Source organism: Mustelus asterias, chromosome 4, assembly GCF_964213995.1.
Source record: "Mustelus asterias chromosome 4, sMusAst1.hap1.1, whole genome shotgun sequence".
NCBI lineage: Eukaryota > Metazoa > Chordata > Chondrichthyes > Carcharhiniformes > Triakidae > Mustelus > Mustelus asterias.
The window spans coordinates 89,520,045-89,538,183 of NC_135804.1; the positions used below are offsets into that span (position 1 = coordinate 89,520,045).

General features: G+C 42.8%; 1 protein-coding gene across 2 annotated transcripts in view; it reads right to left on the reverse strand.

Annotated features, from left to right (window-relative positions):
- Window positions 1-18,139, reverse strand: part of thoc2 (THO complex 2) — a 140,601-nt gene that overhangs the window by 114,091 nt on the left and 8,371 nt on the right. For both annotated transcript variants that reach the window (XR_013497645.1, XM_078211345.1), the window contains exon 2: window positions 4,872-4,930. Coding sequence is in view for 1 of the 2 variants with exons in the window: in XM_078211345.1 (XP_078067471.1) it covers window positions 4,872-4,930 (59 nt within the window). In the remaining variant the exon portion in view is untranslated. The remainder of the gene's footprint in view (window positions 1-4,871; window positions 4,931-18,139) is intronic.

An 18,139-nucleotide genomic window follows, 5' to 3' on the forward strand; every position in this document is an offset into this window, starting at 1 on the left:
TTAACACAAGTTAGCAACTAAAATAAAACTAAATTCATCCCCAGAATATTTTCAGTTAGCAACCAATGTTACAATGGATGCAATGAAGTCAATCTACCTCTCTCGGATAGCCAACATTGCAAAAGCATTGTAAAGCATGCAAGCAACACTTCGAATGCCTTCAACATAAAGATTAAAACTAGCATTTTCTCTAATCACTGTATAACGTACATAGGCTAGTAATACTGCGCAAAATTTACTTCCAACACTGCACCAGCACATTCTTTGCATCAAAACGTATCTGCCAGAACCAAATCAATCTACCAAGATCCTTCTTGCCTTGCTGGTGAACCAGTACTACTCCAGTACAATACAAAATATTGTTAGAGACAGGAGGGTTAATTTATACAGCACTAACTTCTCCTGTCATCATTCATCCATAAACAAAAAATGCATTGTAATTTGTTCCCCTCCTGATGAGTGATGGTGTATTTCCCAACCCCTGTGTTTTGTTGTGCTAACATTTTCTATTATTAGCCCCACAGCAAACTGGAGATATGATGAACTCGAGGTCAATTTATTTGCGCAAACCTAAAACACAAAATGAGGGTCACAACTTGACTTCCACACTCAAGATAGTAAAGAAAGGGAATAAAAAAAGAAAATTTAGTGTAGAGGCCATGGAGAAAATAAATATATTTTCCCATGGGTTTTAGGGTCCAGAATCAAAGAATGGCACTGCTGCATGTTCGCCTCTACGCTTCCTGAAATCAATGACAATCTCCTTCGTTTGTTGACATTGAGGGAGAGATTAGTATCACTGCACCAGCTCACCAGATTCTCTATCTCGTCATTGTTTGCGATTTGACCCACTATGATGGTGTCGTCAGCAAACTTGAAAATCGAGTTTGTGCAGTCATTCTGCACAGAGCGAGTTGTGGGACAATGCAGAGAAGGGGACATGTACCCGATCATCTCAGCTTCAGAACATCGTTGCATGATTTCTTCAAGGCAGGATTCTGGGCCCAACTGTTTCATCGATCACCTTCCCTCCATCATAATGTCAGAGTGGGATGTTTGCAGAGTTTAAAACTCTTATTGGTAATTCAGCCGATAATAAATTCATCTATAGCTGTATGCAGCAAGACTTGAACAACATCCTGGCAATGTCAATTGACAGTTGCATCACACAAGCTGTGGAACAGTCACTCCCCACAAGAGAAAGACTAATTATCACTTTCTGACGTTCAATTGTCTTACCTGCACCAAATACCACACTCAATGTCCCCCCGCCCGGCCCCCCACTGTCAGATCTGGGGGGGGTGGATTTGGCAATCATATTACAATTGAATGTCAGAAAGTGGCGGCTAATCTCCTCTTATACGGGCTCACTATAACCAGGAACCCACACGACCGGTGCGCTGAAAATGCAGGTCACGGCTTGGGTATTCTGACATGTGTATCTCACCCCGATTCCCCAAAATCTCTCCACCAGGAGGTGCGACTGTGGAGGATGATGGAACACACTCTCGACCACCAGCATTATGTAGCTGCAGTCTTTATTATGATGTGGAGATGCCAGCGTTGGACTGGGGTAAGCACAGTAAGAAGTCTCACAACACCAGTTTAAAGTCCAACAAGTTTATTTGGTAGCACAAGCCACAAACTTTCGGAGCACTGCCCCTGCACTTCATCTGATGATGGGGCAGTGCTCCCAAAGCTTGTGGCTTGTACTACCAAATAAACCTGTTGGACTTTAACCTGGTGTTGTGAGACTTCTTACTGTCTTTATTATCCATAGGACATATTGCAACAAGTCAAAATGTATCTCACCAATAGCTCCCAAACCCGTGACTGCCAGCACTTGGAAGGACAATGTCAGCAGGCACATGTGAACATCATCTCTTCAAGTTGCACAACATCATGACCTGAATATATAATTGCCATTCTTTCATCGTGGCTGTATCAAAACCCTGGAGACCCTTTAACAACACTGAGAGAAACATCAACACATGGATTGCAGTGGTTCAAGGGAGTCTCACACCACCAGACTTGATAATTAAAGACCTAATAAGGGTTAGAACAAAATGCTGCCTTGTCAGCAATACCCATATCTTACATCACATTGACTGTAGTGGTTCAAGAAGACAGCTCACCACCACCTTCTCAAGTGCAATTAGGGATGAGCAATAAATGGTGGCTTAGCCAGTGACACCTACATCCCATGATTTAATACAAGAAACCAGATTTATGTGGTCAAGGTTGTGGACTGCTTAATCCTCCAGAGTGTAGGAGTTAAATTTCCACATGGATTCTCCTTTACATGTGAAATAGTGGGAACTCCAGAAAACTGCAAAACATAAATTCCCCAGAGTTTTCACAGAGGTTATAACTGACAAAAAGTCAAAAAGGAGTAACCAAGTAAGTAAATTTATTAGTCACAAGTAGGCTTACATTAACACTGCAATGAAGTTACTGTGAAAATCCCCTAGTCGCCACATTCTGGCACCTGCTCAGGTACATGGAGGGAGAATTTAGCATGGTCAATCCACTTAACCAGCATGTCTTTGGACAGTGGGAGAAAACCCACGCAGACATGGGGAGAATGTGCAAATTCCACACAGACAGTGACCCAAGCCGGGAATCGAACCGGGTCCCTGGCATTGTAAGGCAGCAGTGCTAACCACTGTGCTACCAAGAACATCCATGGAAATTCTTAACTCAGTGGTAAGGCACCATCCTCCATATAAGGAGGCAACACATCCTACTCTAATTATAAACTACTCAGGGAGAGAAAACAAAATAAAAAATGGGAATTCACAATCACATGAAAGCCAGAACAAAAAGAATTTTTACAAAAATAAAACAATTTCTTAACATTTGCAGAGCTGGTAAAGAATGAGGTCTGAGAATTGTGTGCCAGAATCTCTAAGGAGCAATGGGATAAGAAACGGCATCAGGCTGCAGTTTTCTCAGAAAGATTAAGTAACTCAAGGGGCCAAAAGGAAAATATTAAAATATCTTCAAGGTTTGGGGTTCAAAGCTCAGTTCAGAGTTGAACAGAATTTAAAGGCTTTACATCATCAGTTGAGTGTGAGCAAACATTTATGAACCTGGACCAAATTGAGGGCTGGCATTCCTGAGTGGGGGCTTGGAGGGAAAGATGGCTTAATTTTTGCTATCACCACCAAGGCTATATCAGCAACCTTCCTTCATATTCCACATATCGAAGTTTTGCTAACATCGATAGGTTTCCTACATTACAACAGCAATAGCACTTCATAAATACTTGATTGGCTGCAAGTCATTTTGGATGCTTAAAGGTTATGAAAGAAGCTAAATAAATGCAAGTTCTTCCTTTATGAAGTGTGCCCAAACACTGCAGCGACCAAAAAAAGTAAGTTCTTAATGCCTCAATTACAAGGAGAAAGAAAATCAATTTTCTACATATTTCTACAGAAACCATTCAAATAACAGGCACCTAATGGAAAATTTGAAAATTCACGCCATCCTGTTTTTAACAGTAATATTCACAGTCTTAAGACAAATGATTTTCAAAGAATCATCATAGAATCACAGGATCCCTGCAGTGCAGAAAGAGGCCATTTGGCCTGTTTCGCCTGCATTGACAACAAACCCACCCAGACCTACCCACCCGCCCGCCAACCCCACATATTTTACCCTGCTAATCTCCTTGACACTAAGGATCAATTTAGCAGAATCAACCCAACCCACACATCTTTGGACTGTGGGAGGAAACCGGAGTACCCGGAGGAAACCCATGCAGACACGGGGAGAACGAGCAAACTCCACAGTCACCAGAGGCCGGAATTGAACCCAGGTCCCTGACACTGCGAGGTAGCAGTGCTGTGCCCATAAACAACAATTTTCTATTACTATAAAAATGGTGCCAGAAATCCACAGAAGAAATTCCCCTAGTCTTTATATGAAATAAGTCAACACTGCAATGTTAGCCAGTACTCACTAATAACTTAACTCATCGTATTACCGAGGTAACTACCAAACCCCGTGGATAAAACAGGCAAATGCTGGACCCGATAATTACAATAAAAATACGTAAACACATAAAGCATAAATATATGCGGCGGCACGGTAGCACAGTGGTTAGCACTGCTGCTTCACAGCTCCAGGGACCTGGGTTCGATTCCCGGCTCAGGTCACTGTCTGTGTGGAGTTTGCACATTCTCCTAGTGTCTGCGTGGGTTTCCTCCGGGTGCTCCGATTTCCTCCCACAGTCCAAAGATGTGCGGGTTAGGTTGATTGGCCATGCTAAAATTGCCCCTTAGTGTCCTGAGACACATAGGTTAGAGGGATTAGCGGGTAAAATATGTAGGGATATGGGGGTAGGGCCTGGGTGAGACCGTGGTTGGTGCAGACTCGATGGGCCGAATGGCCTCTTTCTGCACTGTAGGGTTTCTATGATTCTAATCCTTCGCAGTCCAGCTAGTTGAAGTAATCATGCTTTTGTCAATGTTCAAACTGCACCAAGAAAACAACTTTCCTTTCAATGGGTTGAAGGCTGGAAACGAGGATTGACCTTCAAATCTACATTGAAACAGACAATTAAATGAGTCAATCAATGGTCTTCAAATGGCTCAGATACTCATTCCTGCTCCTTATCCAACTCAAAGATTGATCCTAGCCTTGTGCTGTTGAATTCGAAAAGCTGCACATGGTAAGAACAGCATTTTGAACAGAACTCTTTGGTTATTGAGTCATAAATGGCATTGAAGGAAGGCATTCAGCTCATGTTCATGCTGGTTCTCCATACAGCAATTTAGTCGCAAAATAATTTCAGTTGGAATAATGATTCAGATCAACCTGTGAAAATTTATCTTCTCAATATACATTCAAACTGAAGAAAATCTTACCTTTAAATGTTACATCATTGTACCCTCGTTTTTCACTAAGACTGCGGCATAATTGTATACTGTAAGATAAAAGAGATATTGGAAATTTTAAAAGAATTAGCCAGTAAAAAAAAAGGAAAATCACAATTGCATGCATTTCCACATACAACAGAATCATTTTCTAAAAAATTACATATTTTTATTGAAAATAATATGGCTGCTTACTTTACATATATTATTCCATTAGCTGGGTTCCTATTTATAATTACTACTGCAGCCAAGTTGAAACCAATATTCATGTATTCCTTCCATGAATGACTTGAGCACTTGTAACAAAATAACACAAATCTTAACTAAATCCCATCGCTGATCAGTGACAAGTTTTATAAACATTTTGTTTGGTTAGGAATCATGTTACTATTAACCCCTCTCAATAAAATGGCAGAGTGGGTCCCAAATGTTCCAAACCAGGAAAATACATCACAATTTGAATTTGCCACAAGTGTCACTCCTCAGGCTTTTGCTAACAACTACACAGGTGGTGAATCACTTCTATACTCTCGACATTGCAATAATTGCCACCAGGAAATTCCTTACTTTTTTAACATCACTGGAAATGAGAACTACAGTCAATTGCAATGCAAGACTATAGATATTGAGGCAACTAAAACTCAAGAGTTTTAACCAAAGAGAAATAGTTAAGAAATCCTTTCGAGAAACAATGTGACCCAGTTCTTCTCAAGCCTATGTATACTTGTCTTTCTCACAAAAACGTCTAGAAGACAGATTGGATGCCTCTCACTAATGGGAAACACTGCAAAGAAAACAATGCAATACGGCATCAAATTACAATGCAAGAGTTTGATGAATTGTGACTAGAAAAAATTGCCATGAAACTCCAAATACTGACCCAATGAAAGCAACTTTGAAACACATTATTACAGACTAAAGAGCAAGAATTGTGAAACATTATTCAGCTTTCTTAGCTAATATTTTTGAAACATGTCAACTGGTTAAATGAACTGACTGGCAGGTCATTGGTTTTGACAAAAATAATCTGGCAGTATTAAGTTCACATTCAACAAAAAACATAACATAATGGTTCAGATCTTCTGGACAGAGACCGGGTCTACAACCAAGGCCTGGGACCTCTGGAGGAATGAAGTGGAAAGTTTGCATTTCTGATGGGCAACTCCTCTGGACTCTCCACGAGTGTCTAACACTGAATTAAAGTTGGAGACTTCAAACACTTCTCACATACCTTACCCTGGACAGTCATCCAGGTGGACAGACAAATCTGAGTTGATCCTAATGTCCCAGGATGCGTAGGTTAGAGGGATTAGCAGGGTAAATATGCAGGGCTACAGGGATAGGACTGGGTGGGACTGTTGTTGGTGCAGACTCAATGGGCCGAATGGCCTCCTTATGCACTGTCAGATTTCGATGATTTCCATGGTAACTGGCTTGACTAATAAGCTAAAGAGGGTTAATGAGGAAAATGCAGTTGATGTGGCATTTGGTACGTGCCACACAACAGCCTTGCCACCAAAGTTTGAAGCCCACGGAATAAAATGTAAAGTGGCAGTATGGATATGAAATTAGCTGAGTGCAAATAAACAAACAACATTGGTGAATGGTTGTTTATCGAACTGGAGTACAGTATTTAATGGAGTTCCCCAGGGTCCTACTGGGGCAACTGTTTTTTGATATTTATGCATGGTTTAGATTTGATGTTCAGTGAACAATTTCAAGATAAAACATGGAAGCATCACAAACTGCAAGGACGACATTGTTAGACTTCAATAGAACTTAGGCTGGTTGAAAAGGTGGACACGTGGCAAGTTAAATTTAATGCAGTGTGAAGTATGAAGTGGTATATTTTAGTAGGCAGAACAAGGAGAAACAATATAGAACCAAGGGTAGAATTCTAAAATGATGCAGGAACAGAGACCTAGCATTTATGTCCACAAATCACTGAAGACAGCAGGGCAGGTTGAGGAAGTGGTTAAAAGGCGTATGGGATCCTGGATGTTAAAAATAGAGGCGCACAGTACAAAAACAAGGAAGTTACAAAAAAAACTTTGATTAAACACTGTTTCAGTCTCAATTGGAGCAGTGTTCAATTCTAGGTACTGTATTTTCAGAAGGTTGTGAAAGCTTCAGAGGGGGCGTAGGAAAGGTTTACAAAAAAATCAATCCAGGGGTTAGGCGTTTCAATTGAATGGACAGATTGAAGAAGCTGCAATAGCTCTGCTTCAAGAAGGAAGGTTGCGAGGAGAAAGTGTTTAAAAACATGAGGAGCCCAAGCAGATGGAAGAAACGGTTTCCAATCCAAGAACAGTGAAGAACCACAGAACACCAAGTACTTTACATCCGTCTTTTGAGGGAGAAGTACGAGCATAAGTTGCAGAAGCATTGGCCATAACCATTCAAATCTCCTTCAATACAAGGTTGATGCCAGAGGGCTAGAGTATTGAAAACATCACACCCACGTTCAGAAAGGGCACAAGGATAAATCCAGAAATTACAGGCCAGTCAGTTTAACCTGAACAGTGGGAAATCTTTCAGAAATTATATCAGACACAATTGTACTTTACAGAGCAAGCATCAACATGTGGAAAAACATTTTTAAAAACACCCTGTCCTGTCAGTGGGACAGGACATACTCTTGCCACCACCTCTGCTGGCTAAGTTGCCCTTGGAGTCCTCAATATTGAATCTGAACCTCATGATGTCTCACGGCCCCAGGTCAAACATGGGCAAGGAAACCATCCCCCATCAGCTGATGAATCAGTTGGACACAATTTGGAGGAAGCACAGAGTGCAAGGTATAGAAATTGCATGCCAAACAGCATGAACAGCAAGTAACAGAAAGAGCTAAGCAATTCCACAACCAACGAATCTAAGGCATTCGCAACAGTCTTTGACCATAATTGTTGAGTGGATGATGCATCTGGGCCTCCTCCAGAGGTCCCGAGCATCATGGATCTCAATCTTCTGCCAATTCAATTCTCTCCATCGGAAAGCACTGGATACTGCAACGGCTGTGGAGCCAGACAGCATTCTGGCAATAGTACCAAAGACTTGCAATCCAGAAATTGCCGTGCTCCATGCGAAGCTGCTCCAGAACAGCTACAACACAAGCATCTACCCAATGCAAAAAGTTGCCCAGGCATGGCCTATATACAAAAAACAAAGCAAATCCAACCCAGTCAATTTACGCCTCTTTGGTCTACTCTCAATCATTAGTAAAGTGATGGAAGGGGTCATCCACAGAACTAACAAGCAGCACATGCTTAGCAATAACCTGCTCACTGACTCAGTTTAGATTCCAACGAGCACTCGGTTCCTGACCCCATTACAGCCTTGATTCAAATATGGACAAAAGAACTGAATTCCAGAGGTGAGGTCAGAATGACTGCATTTGACATCAGTATCACATTAAAGAGCCTTTGCAAAGGTGAAGTCAATGCAGATCAGGGAAACCCTCCACTATTCAAAATCATACCGAGCACAAAGGATGACGATTGTGGTGGTTGGAAGTCAATCATCGCAATTCCAGGGTATTAATGCAGGAATTCCTAAGCGGAACACTATAGGTCAAACCAGCTTCAGCTGTACGGACGGTGTGCGTGATGTTCGCCGATGACTGCACAATGTACAGTACAATTTGTGACTCCTCAAATACTGAAGCAGTCCTTGCACAAATGCAGCAAGGCCTGGACAATATCCAGGCTTGAACTGACAAGTGGCAAGTAACATTTGCACCACACAATGACCATCATCCCTTGACATTCAATGGCGTTAACACTGCTGAATCCGGGTTACCTTTTACCAAGTGGATCTGATAGCACAGGATGAATCATACTCGGGGGTGATAACAGTCATGTACTGGGACATTACATGAGATGATTCTGTTCGCATGACTGTTTCAAACTGTTATTTGGCTGGTCTTAGGCAGATATCCCAACTTTGGCGCTGTCCTCAAATATAAGTGAGGACTTGAGAGTTAACCGAACTGGGTGCATCTAGAATGCAGCAACTAGCCCCACCAGTTTTATTCTGTTCCTTTCTTTAAGTTTGACACATTCAGTGGCTTGGTTAACAGTGAGGATTCAACTATCAGTGATGTGGGAGCAGAGTCACTTTTTTTTTCTAAAAGGGCTCATGAATGAAGCAATTAGGTTTTTACAACAATCCATGGTCACTTGTTTGGTACCAGATTTTTATTTTCAGATTTCCTTTATATAAATTCAAAATCTCAAATGGCCAAAACCACTACACTTATCATATACTTCAGATCATCATGGATGCAAGTGCCAATTGGCAAGTACAACCAAATATGAGAAAATATTTTGTGTCAGGATTCAAACGAGTCAGTTAGCTACAGACTATAAAAGCACTGGACAAATGCCAAAATTCAAACAAAAGGATAAGAGGGTATTGATTGGCATGGCTTACCATAGAGAAAACTACAAGCTCCCCAAGTAATTACAAATGTGAACATATTCCTTTTGTTTGTGGAGAACTGGTCCCAGTCTATGAATGGATGTCACTTCTCGCAAGCAGAAACGAGCCACCTTCGCTGATCAATATCAATATTGGAATCCATACAGCTCCATGCGCTATAAGATTGGCCTTGAAAGTGATCTCATCAATAGGCCACAGCCATTTGCTCACCTTGCAAGCTTGTCACAGAAACAGAGTGCATCAGAGCTATTTTGTGGGACAATTGCTGTCCTGATAGGATCGCTGTTCACTGTGTTATCCTTCAAACTCGCAAATGGGTAAAAAGCCAAAACACCCCCACTGCAACTCAAGAATTTGAACAGATTGAGCAAGTCATTTCACACTGCTACTATGCAGTGGCTTCGACTCAACTGGTATTTTCCACCAGCGTGATGCTGCTGTCAGTCCAACAAGATGCTCTTCCGAGCAAACTATTGAGCAACATTGTCTATGAATTTCAGCGGCAGTGATTTGTCAGATTGGCAGGTCATAGGTCCCAACAATTGGCTGATCGTATCCAACAGCATGTTCCTTCCGTTCATAATAGGCAGAGTACAGACTACTGAATCACTGCACCAAGAAAAGGCATTTCAATCAACACATTGGAGAAGCAATGAGAATGAATGCGCTTTTCAATTGCTAAGCTTAACCAACTCTTATATTCCTTATGGTTACACATGAAAGAAAGCAAAACGGATTTCAGCAAAATATCAAGTTGAAAGCAACACACTGATAAACATGTCAAAACTCTGACCAAACTGAAGGAAAAAATCAGTAGTCAGAGCAACAGGTCATTTTTAAACATGATCAGCTTGTTTTCAGATATAATCATAACACAAAGCATAATTTTGCACATCCACTAGGTCATCTTTCATGAGCTTCAGCTCATCAAATAACTCGCTGATGAAAGTCAAGTTAACCCATGCAAGAACATCTGTCCTTCAGTTACTTCCACTGACGTCTGTATCCCATCAGCCTTGCATATAGTTGAAAAGAGACAACAGAATGTTTGCAAATCGAGCTGTCAATGCTCTACTGTTTGCTCAGAATAAAGTGTCAGTTGCTGTGTTTGATACCTACAGGAATAATCTATGAAGGCATGTTTGAAAGAATCAAAAGTTGACACAATTTAAGAACTCAGCTTCAAAGCACAAAGTTTTCAGCAAGCTCCAACACCCAGGTAAGTTTTTGAATATAATCTCTGGTGCAAGCCATTTATCAAACTGAAAACTGCACTGCACTGAATATACAGTCTAAATTGTTGTTGAAACAATAACAATTGTATCCAAAGACCAAGGGGTTTTCATATCGTACCTAGTTATTAACCGCTTAGCGATTTTCCCAAATGTATCATAGACTCAAATAAAATGTTAAATTCAGAAACTATGTAACTCAGCTAGATATTTGATATTGCAAACCCTCAGCACGTACACACACATCTAATAGTTGTGGTAATGAATACACTTGCGAGCTTTGGGAAAATGGTTTTCACAGTACTAAATATGGCAACATCCTGGAAGTTACCATTGATCAGAAACCCAATTATAACCATATAAATACTGTGGCTTCAAGAACAGACTCGACATGTATGCCCAAGCCGTCAGGAGATATGTTAATGCCAGATTCATCAGCCGCACTCACCAGACAGCCCCGAACGTCACCCAAACACAACACAACGCCATCCGCACTCTCAAGACCAACCGCAACATTGTCATCAAACCAGCAGACAGAGGAGGGGCCACCATCACATTGAACAGAACAAATTACTGCAAAGAAGTGTACCGACAACTGAACAACGAGGAACACTACAGACAGTTACCCACAGATCCGACCAAAGAACACACCCGTCAACTCAGACTGATCAAGACTTTTGATCCGGACCTTCAGAGCACCCTTCGTGCTCTCATCGCACGTACTCCCTGCATTGGAGATCTCTAATGCCTCCCAAAGATACACAAGGCCAACACACCCGACCGTTCCATCGTATCAAGCAATGGGACACTGCGAAATTCTCTCCGGCTACGTCGAGGGCATCCTGAAACCCATTGTACAAAGAACCCTCAACTTTTGTCGTGACTGTATGGACTTCCGACAGAAACTCAGCACACATGGAGCAGTTGAATCAGAAGCATTCCTCATCACAATGGATGTCTCAGCACTCTACACCAGCATCCCTCACGACGATGGCATTGCTGCAACTGCCTCAGTACTCAACGCCAACAACTGCCAATCTCCAGATGCAATTTTACAACTCATCCGCTTCATCCTGGACCACAATGTCTTCACCTTCAACAACCAGTTCTTCATCCAGACACACGGGACAGCCATGGGGACAAAATTCGCAACTCAATATGCCAACATCTTCATGCACAGGTTCGAAAAAGACCTCTTCACCGCACAGGACCTTCAACCGATGCTATACACTAGATACATCAATGACATTTTCTTCCTTTGGACTCATGGCGAACAATCACTGAAACAACTACATGATGACATCAACAACTTCCATCCCACCATCAGACTCACCATGGACTATTCTCCGAAATCGGTTGCATTCTTGGACACATGCATCTCCATCAAGGACGGTCACCTCAGCACCTCACTGTACCGCAAGTCTACGGATAACCTCATGATGCTCCACTTCTCCAGCTTCCACCCTAAACACATTAAAGAAGCCATTCCCTATGGACAAGCCCTCCGTATACACAGGATCTGCTCGGATGAGGAGGATCGCAACAGACACCGCCAGACGCCGAAAGATGTCCTCATAAGAACAGGGTATGGCACTCGAATCATCGATCAACAGTTCCAATGCGCCACAACGAAAAACCGCACCAACCTCCTCAGAAGACAAACACGGGACACAGCAGACAGTGTACCCTTTGTCGTCCAGTGCTTCCCCAGAGCGGAGAAGCTACGACATCATCTCCGGAGCCTTCAACATGTCATCATTGAAGACGAACATCTCGCCAAGGCCATCCCCACACCCCCATTTCTTGCCTTCAAACAACCGCACAACCTCAAACAGACCATTGTCCGCAGCAAACAATCCAGCCTTCAGGAGGGACCACGACACCACACAACCCTGCCACAGCAACCTCTGCAAGACGTGCCGGATCATCGACACGGATGCCATCATCTCACGTGAGAACACTATCCACCAGGTACATGGTACATACTCTTGCAACTCAGCCAACGTTGTCAACCTGATACGCTGCAGGAAAGGATGTCCCGAGGCATGGTACATTGGTGAGATCATGCAGACGCTACAACAACGGATGAATGAACACCGCTCGACAATCGCCAGGCAGAAGTGTTCTCTTTCTGTTGGGGAACACTTCAGCAGTCACAGGGTTTCAGCCTCTGATCTTCGGGTAAGCGTTCTCCAAGGCAGCCTTCACGACACACGGCAATGCAGAATCGCTGAGCAAAAACCGATAGCCAAGTTCCGCACACGAGGACGGTCTCAACCGGGATCTTGGGTTCATGTCACACTATCTGTCGCCGCCATGACTTGCCTAGGCTTGCAAAATCTCACTAACTGTCCTGACTGGAGACAATACACATCTCTTTAACCTGTGCTTAACCCTCTCTCCACTCAGTTTGTATGTATATATGCCCTGTTTGTGAACAGAACTCCCACTCACCTGATGAAGGGGCAGTGCTCCGAAGGTTTGTGGCTTGTGCTACCAAATAAACCTGTTGGACTTCAACCTGGTGTTGTGAGACTTCTTACTGTGCTTCAAGAACAGGTCAGAGACTGCAACGTGGAACTCACCTCCTGACTCCCCACAGCCTGTCCACCATCTCCAAGGCACAAATCAGGAGTGTGACTCTCCCCATGCCTGGATGAGTGCAGCTCCAACACTTAAGAAGATTGACATCATCCAGGAAAAGCATCCTGCTTGATTGGCATCCCTTCCACTCCCTCCACCAATGACACACAATAGCAGCAGTGTGCACCATGTGCATGATGCACTGCAGAAACTCGCTAATGCTCCTGAGGCAGCACCTTGAAAACCCACAACCAAGACAATCTGTAAGAACAAAGGTCGCAGATACATGCGAACACCACCATCTGGAAGTTTCCCTCCAAGCCATTCACCATCCTGACATGGAAATATATTGCCATTCTTTCATTGTCACTGGGTTAAAACCCTGAAATTCCCTCCCTGTGGTGTACCTACACCACTGGGACTCCAACAGTTCCAGAATTCAACTCATCACCACCTTCTCAAGGGCAATTAGGGACGTTTTTAGTGTTCCATCCAAATAAACAAAATCCAATTAACTTACGGTGGACAATGAATGCTGGTCTCGCCAGCAAAATCCACTTGCCTTGAATCAATCTTAAAAAGTCAAAGCAAAACATGCTGGCAGTTGGAAAGGCAATGGGATTTTTTTTTTTAAAACAGAAAACTGTTCCATTTGGCCCACTTCACTTATTTGTTCAAAATTAGTGTAGTGATCATGTCAATACACACATTTTCCTATCAATATGTTCATTTCTCCACTTGCCCATCTGCCCACAAGCCTGACACAAGCACGGTCTCTATGCAATTATAAAACTAAAATCCAGCAGTCATACAATGAGCACTCTGCAGTATCATGGCTGGAGGATAGCTTGGGGTTAACGATACTTGTGTCATAAAGGTATACAATTGTTAAAGATGCCCACCTAGTTCTTCACGCAAATTGCAAATTAATAGCTATCACACAAGTGGTGATTAATATTAAATCTACGAGACGAAGGGGATCTGGAGGACAATATTGACAACATTTAAGTGAAGATAGTCAATCATACAACTATTATAAAAGATTGGTTTCACAGGTTTAGTGGCAATATTTAGCTATAGTATGAGACTTAAAAAGACTGATGGATTCAAGGCCTCAAGTCCAAATATGTGGTGGTTCGGTGCATTGGCCAGGCTAAATTCTCCCACAGTAGAAGGGGGGAGTGTGACGATGAGGGGATTTTCACAGTAACTTCACTGCAGTGTTAATGTAAGCCTGTGACACTAATAAATAAATTTTAAAGAATTCAAGTTCAAGAACAAGAAACATGGCTTTAAATCTCAAGTTGCAAAAAGATTAGCTTTGCTTTAATTTTGTTGATTTCTCCTTCAAACAATCGCTGAAACAACTTAAACATGAAGATAATATCAATGACCGCACAGCAAAGGTACTATTATTATATGCATAAATATTTATTACACATAACATACACATTTATGACATAGGAAGCACCCATTTGGACCTTATGAGTCTATGTTCGCTCTCCTTGGAGCAAAGCAGTTAGTCGCCTCTCGTCCATCCCCATAGGGCCACAAGTTCAAATACTGAGCCACTTTCCTGTTGCAATCATTGACTGAACTTCTATTTCCATCATCTGCACGGGCAGCGAGTTCTAGGTCAGCACCAGAGACTGTAAAAAAAGTCATTCGTCATATTCTTTCTGCATCTCTTGCTCACCTTGTACCATCAGCTAACGGGAACAGTTTTTCCTTGTCGACCTTGTCAAAGCCTATCATCTTGCATACCTCTAGAAACTCTCCCTTCAGTCTCTTATGCTTCAAGAACACCAGCAGCTCCTCAAAATTAACTTTATAGCTAAGATCCCTCATTTCTGAAACTATTTTGGTAAACCTCCTCTGCACCCTCTTAAAGGCCCCTCTTTCCCAAAGTGTGGTGAACAGAACTGAACACAAGACTTTAAGACTGACAAGGCCTGAGCTTTATGGTTCAGTATAAGTTCTCTCCTTTTGCACATAAAACCTCTACTTATAAATAGAATTACAGAATCATAGAAACCCTACAGTGCGGAAGGAGGCCATTTGGCACATCGAGTCTGTACTGACAACAACCCACCCAGGCCCTATCCCCTCAACCCCACACATTTACCCTGCTAATCCTTCTCACCTACACACCCCAGGACACTAAGGGCCAATTTAGCATGACCAATCAACCTGACACGCACATCTTTGGACTGTGGGAGGAAACAAGAGCACCCAGAGGAAACCCACACAGACACGGGGAGAATGTGCAAACTCCACACAGACAGTGACCCAAGCGGGAATCGAACCGTGTCCCTGGAGCCGTGAGGTTGCAGTGCTAACCACTGTGCCACCATGTCGCTTTATTAGGCCACGATCCCATATGCTTTGCTAACTACTTTCAAAATGTCCAGCCACTTTCAAAGATTTCTCTGCATGTGCATCCCAAGGTCCCTCTGTCCCTGCACTTCCTGTAAAAATAAGTCTATTTTGCCTTTCCTTATTCCTTGCGTTAAAATGCGTCACCTTACACTTCTCTGTGCTCAATTCCATCAACCACTTCCTTGTCCATCCTACTAGCCATGTTCTGTTGCAGTTCATAGATCAGAGAAACCCGACAGTGCAGAAGGAGGCCATTCGGCCCATCGAGTCTGCACTGACCACAGTCCCACCCAGGCCCGACCCCCATATCCCTACACATTTACCCGCTAATCCCTCTAATCTACGCATCCCAGTACACTAAGGGGCAATTTTAGCATGGCCAATCAACCGAGCCCACACATCTTTGGACTGTGGGAGGAAACCGGAGCACCCGGAAGAAACCCACGCAGACACGAGGAGAATGTGCAAACTCCACACAGACAGTGACCCGAGCTGGGAATCGAACCCAGGTCCCTGGAGCTGTGACGCAGCAGTGCTAACCACTGTGCTACCGTGCCACCCACATGATTCACATCATCCTGACAGTTTGCCACTCCTTGAAGTTTGTTTTCATTGGAAAATTTAGAAGTTATACTCTGCATTCCAAGATTCGATCCAAGGCATTTATATGTCAAAAAAAACTGAGCACTGACCCATAGGAAACACGACTGCATACCATCCTCCAGTCTGAAAAACAACTACGAACTATAACTCATTGTTTGCTGCTCTTGAGCCTTTCTTTAAAATTGAAGTTGATATTGACCCTCCTCTTCCATGAGCTACAATTCTGTTCACCAGCCTTTTAAGTAGTACTTTGTCAAAACTTCCTGAAAATCCATATAGACATGATTAATCAACGTATATTTGTACTTCCTCAAAAAATCAATTGTACAACATAAACGTGATCCGCCTTTTACAAATCCGTGTTGACTATTTTTAATAACTTAAACCTCTCCGAGTCAGGATTATTGTTTCTAAAACCTTCTCACCGCTTATGTTAAACTGGTTTGCAGTTGCTAGGACTGTCTTTACACCCTTCTTGGAATAACGTTTAAAATTTATTTGTGTCACAAGTAGGCTTAAATTAACACTGCAATGAAGTTACTGTGAAAATCCCTGAGTATCACACTCCGACACCTGTTCGGGTACACTAAGGGAGAATTTAGCATGGCCAATGCACCGAACCAGCATGTCTTTTGGTCTGTGGGAGGAAACCAAAGCATACGGAGGAAAACCACGCAGATACAGGGAGAATGTGCAAACTCCACACTGTGCCATCATAAATAATGGTGCAATTTGCCATTCCTCTGGCACCATCCCACAATATTGGCACAATGGCACAGTTATTAGCACTGCTGCCTCTCAGCGCCAGGGACCCAGGTTCAATTCCGACCTTGGGTCACTGTCTGTGTGGAGTTTGCACTTTCTCCCCGTATCTGCGTGGGCTTCCACCTGTGCTCCAGTTTCCTCCCACAGTCCAGAGATGTGAGGGTTAGGTTGACTGGCCACGCTAATTAGGGGGATTAGCAGGGCAAATGTGTGGGATTACGAGAATAGGGACTGGGTGGAATTGTGGTCAGTAGAGACTTGATGGGCTGAATGGCCTCCTTCTGTGCTGTCGGGATTCGATGGATGTCCAGGCAAGTTTTGAAGATTCTACCAAGTTCTTCCTTATCTCCACTCCCAGTTCCTTAAGCAACCTGCAACACAAGCCATCTATAACAAGAACTTTGTCCACTCTAAGCATAAACAGCCTTTCATGTGCCTCCACCTCTTAATTTTCTCCTCATCCATTAGCTCTACTCCACCTCTCCTTCTACTAATGTTCTGTCAGATTCCTCCTCCTTCTGAAACACTAATATAAAAGTATTTAAGTATTTTAGCCTTGGCCCTGTGACGTTTAGCATATATCACCCTTTTTGTCCCTCATAAGACCAAAGCCACTTTCTAATAGTTGTCAGTTAGGGGAGGCGGTGGTCTAGTGATATTATCTAGACTATTAATCCAGAAAATCAGCTAACATTCTGGGGACCGGGTTCAAATCCTGCCACAGCAGATGGTGGAATTTGAAAGCAATAAAAAAAATCTGGAATTAATAATCTACTGATGGCCATGAAACCATTGTTGATAGTTAGAAAAACCCATCTAGTTCACTCATGTCCTTAAGGGAAGGAAATGTGCTGTCCTTATCTGGTCTGGCATATATGTGACTCCAGAGCCACAGCAATGTGGCTGACTCTCAAAATGCTCTCCAAGGGCAACTAGGGATGGGAAACAAATGCTGGCCAGCCAGCGATGCCCATGTCCCACGAAGGAACAAAAAAAAGATCGTTTTTGCATTCCCTTTCATGTTAACTGCTATTCTGTCTTTATCAGGTTTTTTTTCCTCTTCACTTCCCCCCTCAACCTACTGTATTTGATTTGGTACTCACTTGAAGAATTCACCTGGCATGCATCATCATATTTTATATCACACTTATCATCCAAGGAGTTCTGGTTTTGGTTGCCCTACTTTGTGCCCTTGTTGGAACATACCCAACCTGTAAATGAAGTGTTTCCGCCTTTAAGATCATCCAATGTTTTGTA